The sequence below is a fragment of the Trifolium pratense genome, linkage group LG2 (assembly GCF_020283565.1).
Source record: "Trifolium pratense cultivar HEN17-A07 linkage group LG2, ARS_RC_1.1, whole genome shotgun sequence".
Classification (NCBI taxonomy): Eukaryota; Viridiplantae; Streptophyta; class Magnoliopsida; order Fabales; family Fabaceae; genus Trifolium; species Trifolium pratense.
Window position 1 is genome coordinate 13,192,287 of NC_060060.1, and position 6,953 is coordinate 13,199,239.

At 35.0% G+C, this 6,953-nt stretch overlaps 1 protein-coding gene across 1 annotated transcript; it reads left to right on the plus strand.

Moving 5' to 3' along the window:
- Window positions 1-1,287: 1,287 nt before the first annotated feature.
- LOC123908062 (protein EARLY-RESPONSIVE TO DEHYDRATION 7, chloroplastic) lies at window positions 1,288-5,346 on the plus strand. Its single transcript, XM_045958570.1, has 4 exons — window positions 1,288-2,478; window positions 2,863-3,029; window positions 3,875-3,959; window positions 4,859-5,346. The coding sequence occupies exons 1-4, from the start codon at window positions 1,541-1,543 to the stop codon at window positions 5,064-5,066; spliced, it is 1,398 nt and encodes a 465-aa protein (XP_045814526.1). The 5' UTR covers window positions 1,288-1,540; the 3' UTR covers window positions 5,067-5,346.
- Window positions 5,347-6,953: the final 1,607 nt, after the last annotated feature.

Consider the following 6,953-nt stretch of genomic DNA (forward strand, 5'->3'; position numbering starts at 1 on the left):
CTACTCGCATGCCAATTTTTGCTAAAGAATCGGCCACCATATTAGCTTCAGGATACTAATGGCTAATAATGACCTCCCAATCCAAAGCTAAAAGCTTCTTAATAATATGAACTAGAGTTCGCTTGTCTGGAGATCCATCTGAAGCTTTCTCAAGCATTGTTACTACTTACTACCACTTTTGAATCAACATGAGACTCTATTTTGTTGTAACCACGCACTCGAGCTAATTTTAATCCTTTCAAAACACCCCATAACTCTGCCACATACGCGCTACAAACTTCCAAATACTTGGAAAATCCACAAAGCCATTCTCCATGCATGCGCACCTCTCAGAATTCCACTACGTTCTGACACCATGCCTCCTCTTCTGATACCATGCCTCCTCTAGCTGCTCCATATGTGTTGATACGAATCCAATCTTCACTAGGAGCTTTCCATCAGATATATTGCACCTGCTTATCTCCCACGTTAATAGTGTTGTTCATGTTTGCTAAATGTTCATATAACTTGTATCGTTGTTGAATCGCAACAAACTTGAATCCCTATCTATATTATATAATTGGACCGATTTTGGATATAATGCATTCAAACTTCAAAGATCCTGTAAGTTTCATGTTTGTAACATATAGGTCTTTAAGTTTTTTATGTAACAAACAAATCCTTTAAGTTTTTTAGGTAACAAATATGTCATTTAAGTTTCTAATTTATTGCAATGTTAGCCTTTCAGCCCCTGTTACACAATTGCTAACATAACCATTAGCTTGCACTGAAAGCTACTTCATATTATTAGGAAGCCAAAATCAGTGTTAACTATCACTCCACTAAGTTACTTCAACGTTTTGCACTGAAAGTTGCTTTTTATTATTAGAAAGCCAAAATCAGTGTTAAGTATCACTCCACTAAGTTACTTCAACTTTTTGCACCGAAAGCTACTTCTTATTATTAGGAAGCCAAAATCAGTGTTGACTATCACTCCACTAAGTTATTTCAACGTTTTTGTAATGGAAAATAACTTGAAGGACAATGTGCAATAAATTAAAGGATTTATTTGTTACCTAAAAAACTTAAAGACCTCTAGATGCATTTGACCATATTTATATTGAAAAACATTACAACACAAATTGTCTTACACCATACTTCATCCATCCCAAAATATAAATAAAATTTGATAAAAAAATATGTGACTATAAGTAGTCTAAATTTTGTATCAAATACATTAAATTTCTTTAATCATTTTTACTTTTATATTTTATGAGAGACGGAGTACATGACATGAGAAGGAGATTATGTCGACAACGCTATATTTATGAGACACGTTTTGGACGCGCTGTGGATTTTGTAGTGACAGTTTACAGTTAAACTCGATTAAATATCTTACGGAAATTCACGCGGGAATCTTCACTATTAAGTAACGAGTTGTCCATACGCCACGTGTCGTTTCTTTATTAGTCCCCTATTCTTCACTTTCATACTTTCGTTCCATTTTCAGCAACAGTTTCAAACCAGAGCAGAACCATTCATTTCTCATTCATCACTTTCAATGGCTACTCAAAACCCTAATCCAAGAAATTCACTCTACCCTCAAGTTATCGATTCCAATCCCGATGCTCCTTCTCAACTCCATCACACCAATCCTTCAAATCTCTATCCTTCAATCGACTTCAACGATCTCGTTCAAAATCTCTTCCCCGACGATATCACCGCCGGAAGCAATCCTACTTCACCTTCTGCACCGCCGGAAAAAACCACCGAAGAAGAAATCCTCGTCAAGATCCCCGGTGCCATTCTCAACCTTATTGATAAAGAATACAGTGTCGAACTCGCTTCCGGTGACTTCACCGTCGTCCGTCTCCATCAAGGTGAAAATTCCATCGCTGTCTATGCTCGGATCGCTGATGAAATCCAATGGCCGCTTGCAAAAGATGAAACCGCTGTTAAAGTCGATGACTCTCACTACTTTTTCTCATTCCGTGCACCTAAGGATTTCGATTCAGATGAAGAAGAAGAAGAGGATCGGAATAAGAAGAACAAATTTGACTCCGATTTGTTGAGCTATGGTTTAACGATTGCGTCAAAAGGACAAGAACGTTTGTTGAAGGAGCTGGATGTGATTTTGGAGAATTGCAGTAGCTTTTCTGTGCAGAAGGTTACGGAGAAGGCGAAGAAAGGAGAGGCGTTAGATGGATCGATGGCGAAGGAGGTTTCCCCGAAGGATTTGGAGTCGAAGAAGAAGAAGGAGGTAATGGAAGGACAATGTGCGGCGTATTGGACTACATTGGCTCCTAATGTGGAGGAATATAGTGGAAGTGCTGCTAGGTTGATAGCTTCGGGTTCTGGACATGTGATTAAAGGGATTTTGTGGTGTGGTGATGTGACTATGGATAGGTTGCAATGGGGGAATCAGGTTATGAAGAAAAGGTTGGCTTCTGGTTCGCGTGCTACTGAGATTAGTCCTCAAACCTTGAAGCGGATTAAAAGGTATATTGTTCTACTTTGTGACCCAAATGAAATTTTAGGATATTGAATATAATATATAAGGGAAAAATGATTATTTTAGGATGTTGAATACTATAATATTAATTTAAAAAAAGCAGGAAGTTAGATTCTGCTACTTTTTTAAGTTGTTTTAGATTATTTAGTTTTTTTCTTTACTCTCCGGTTCCATGGAAAGGGACCTTGCTAGTTCAAAGTTCGGCTGGGAGGTAAGCAAAGTTTGGTGAATGACTGTTCTTCCAGGCTTCAGCTAGGGTTTAAGTTTATTTGTCTTTAGTGTTTAATGGATTTGATCAGTTTTAGTAATTAAGCAATTGCCACTTTAACCCTCTTGTCTGATATTATTTATATCTATGTTTTTTTAAATAGGGTCAAGAGAGTGACCAAAATGACAGAGAAAGTTGCAAATGGGTTGCTCTCTGGAGTCGTGAAAGTGTCTGGATTTTTCACCAGTTCAGTGGTAAACTCGAAGGCTGGAAAGAAGTTTTTCAGCCTTTTACCAGGGGAAGTTGTGCTTGCATCATTGGATGGATTCAGTAAGTCTATGATATTACTCTTAGTATTTTATGAAATATCCTTTTAACATGCTGAAATGTTGTTTGAGTTCCTAGTTGTAACCAGTAGTCAAATATGAAATATCTTCCAATCTAGGAAGGAAGGAAGAAGTAGATGAACCTCTCTTCTTCAGACAAAGAAAAGACAATAAGATATTTATTGATTATTTGAGAGAAAAAAAAAAGGATAATTAGGTATATTGTATCATTTGAAGGTTTTTAGCGTTGGTGAAAAGTTGTTAGTTTATTGTTTAAATCTTAACTTAAAATTTCAACGATTCTGAAATTTAGAATAGGATTCAAGAATATTTAAATGTAGGCGAAAAGTGGTGTTTGTATTGTTAGAAATTAGATATATGGATCAACATTCCCACATATGTATTGGATTGTCACCTAGATGATAGAAATCCAATGAACTTCCTGATTCATACTGACTCTTAGTAATTCCTGTTGTTTTCTACCTGATTGTGGAGATGTGTATACTTTGAAGTTCAGAGTCTGAACTATTTTGAGTTTGATCAATGAGAGGCCAACAGCAAATTGTTGGATCAAGTCTGTCAAGATTATGTGTCTTACAATATGGTTGTAATCAGGAGTCAAATTTAGTCATTCAAGACCAGTTTCATTTCACCGAACCTCCTTGATAAATTATAATTTGCACAAGAATTCTTATATTTGGACATTTTAACATCAACTGACTATGATCTAGATGGTACAACTTTTATAGTTTACAAAGCTAATTATTTACGTGATAAATCTATCCTAGAAAAGTGTGTACTTTTAAATTTACATACTGTTTAATTATGTTTGGATTTTTTTGTAAATAGGTAAAGTGTGCGATGCTGTTGAAGTGGCCGGAAAAAATGTCATGTCAACGACATCCACTGTGACAACTGAACTTGTCGATCACAGGTAAAGATCAGTAAATGCATTATCTAAGTCGTAAAATGCTTATAGATTAGGGATTGAATCTGACGATAGTAAGATCTATCCTTACTAAACTAGTCATTAAAATTAAGTTCATGCTCTCTAGTTGCTATAGCGATATTGTAGAAGCTTATGGCAAACTTGTAATTTCACACTGGTTTAGTAGAATGCCAGCTTCAAATACCCAAAATCCAGGATCTTCTTGCTTAGAGTGGGCATTAAAAATTATTCTGAATGTGGTACTCAAGAATGCGGATATCTTAAAATCACCGGTCCAGTATAAAGAGGGGAAAGCTTTATCTCATTTATGTTTGGGTTTTGTCAAGGGAAGAAATTAAAATGAATAGGTCTCTTATAAAGGTGAAAAGTTTTAAGGATAAAATACACTTCCCTTCCATGGGAGAAGCTTGAATTACACTCCTATCTTTCTCTCATGTTAAAATTTTATATTAGGATGAATCCTCTTATTTTAGGTGAAAAAAAAAATTTCATTAGTTATTCTATGTTAAAATTTACATTCCTTTTTCTTGAAACGTGAATATATATTACATCGCAGTTTATTTTAACACAATGATCCGTCTAGTAAATTTTGCTCTCTTTTCAATCTCATAACTAATTTTGAAACTTAATTGATTTTAAGGCTTAGATAACATAGAGTTGAATTTTAAATACTCATTTTATCGCCCATGAAACGACTGTCAAAGTCTCTATTTTATCTTTTATTATTACATAAATGTTAACTACTTCAATGAATTATTTTCTTATCTTCGATGTTGAGTCCTAATAAACTTCGTAGTAAATGAAATCTGCTTTCCATTGTTTGCTATATTTCATTATGCTTCTCTACAAGTTCAGAAGTGAGTTTTGCAATTTGTATACCACAGGTATGGAGAACAAGCTGCACACGCTACAAGTCAAGGGCTTGATGCTGCTGGTCATGCTTTAGGTACTGCATGGGTTGCATTTAAGATTAGGAAGGCTATTAATCCTAAGAGTGTCCTTAAACCTACCAGCCTGGCCAAAACTGCTGCTAAAGCTGCAGCTTCTGATTTTAAGTCTAGTAAGTCCAAGTCCAAGTCCAAGTCCAAGTAATTTATGGCAGAAACTATTGTAATATAGTTTAGGTTTGACCATCCTGCCATCAAAAGCTGTTGCTTTCAGCTTTAAATTTGCCGCTTTTTTCTTACGAAAGAAAGGGAGGGGCATATTAATATAGCATATTTGTTGTATTTATGGTTTTTTTTTCTGTGCATGTGTAATATTTGGATTTCTCCTGATTTTTATAATAGGATATAATCTTTAAAAAGCATCATATTTATCATGTAAAGATCAACAATGTCTTGTAATTTCCAACCATGTTCTGCTTTCCATATATTTTTGTCTGTTTGTGGCAACTTTATTCATTGCTTAGGTAGCAAGAACTTCACTACTAGTAACGTTTGATGAATCAATGGGAATTTATAAATTTCAGTGGTTCTGGTCTCAAATCCTGCACAATTTAGTTGTTTCTTGTTGGCATCAGTTGTTCCCAAAGTGTGTTTATAATCACATATCACTTACTACAGTTTTAAGTTAGGTACATCCAAAATTTAAATTTGTGCTTGGAAAATATTGGAAGCTTTTGCAAAATCAGAGGAAAATAATTTGAGCTTGTTTCTCTGAAGTATGTCCATAATCAAGAGTTTATTTTAAATTAATATAATAATGTTAGATGGCCCCTGCAAGTTGGCAGTGAGATTGGTCCCCTTAAATTAGTCGGTCCTAGAGCCGAATACCAAGTTTTCAAAATAATAATAATAATAATAATAGAGCTATGTCACATTTAGCCATTCATCTCATCATTCATCGTATCAATTGTTAGATCGTTAAGTCTATATACCGAAAAGTGACAGATTGTGCCAATTGCCTAACCTTGCATTCTTTTTCATAGAGTTGAATGTTAAAAAAAAGATGGTGGAAAGTGAAAGTTGAAAATTAAGTGAGACGCAAGTATCGTAATCACTCCAACGCATGATGAAGGATGTAAAATAATTAATTAATGTATTTTGCAACTCACTTTTTTTTTTTTGTACAGGAAAGGAAAAAACAAACAAGAACTGTCTAGAAAATAAAGTTCAACTAGCATCAACTATTAGGAGGAGGCTCATTCCATTAGGTGGAATAACTATAGAATAATAAGCTTCAGGGTTGCGTGCTTCAAGTTTGACTAAATAGTCTGCACAGACATTGTCCTCTCGAAGGATATGAACAACTTTAACCCTTCATTACTTAACAAAGAGATCCTTGATATTATAAATAATAGCTGCATAGTGGTGTCAAACATTAACATGATCAAATAACAACTTGATAACAGTCTTACAATCAAAATAGCACCAAAACTTTTTGATGTCCAGCTCCTAAGCCAAAGCTAAACCGTGATAGACTGCCAATAATTATGCGTGAAGGATGTTCGAGAATCCTATATTACGAACAAAACCTTGAACCCACACACTATTTGAGTTCCTAATCAAGCCTCCAAAACCGGATACTCCGGAATCACCGAAACTACTTCCATCAACGTTCAAGATCATGCATGTACCCCTTGAGCATTCCAGCGAACCATTCGAGTGCTCGGACTCATGTTATGTTTGAAGAAGCACTTTTTAAGCAAATGAGCATAGTTATCGATGCAAATCATGAGAGTAAAGTAAGACATAGCATTGTCTTCCATGCACATATAATTTCTTGCTCGCCATAACCATCAAACTGTAGCTAGAAACGGGAAAACAGATAGTCCATCGATACTATGTCGCAACCAGCCATATAAGTTATCTTCTTGAAAGAAAGTCTAATATCTGAATCCATTGGAAAGTGAAAATCACATTCATTTTCAAACAAAACTTTATTTTTAAAATAACACTTATTTTGAGATAAATGGAGTATCTTCTATGTCACCTTCTCCAAAGGTAAATTCCGACAGAGCATAAAATCACAGTAGTG

Excerpts from the sequence above, each read along its gene's own strand:
- LOC123908062 (XM_045958570.1), top strand. The coding sequence starts at position 1,541 with ATGGCTACTCAAAACCCTAATCCAAGAAATTCACTCTACCCTCAAGTT. Across the intron at positions 2,479-2,862 it reads ACCTTGAAGCGGATTAAAAG|GGTCAAGAGAGTGACCAAAA; the intron begins GTATATTGTTCT and ends TTTTTTAAATAG. Across the intron at positions 3,960-4,858 it reads ACTGAACTTGTCGATCACAG|GTATGGAGAACAAGCTGCAC; the intron begins GTAAAGATCAGT and ends TGTATACCACAG.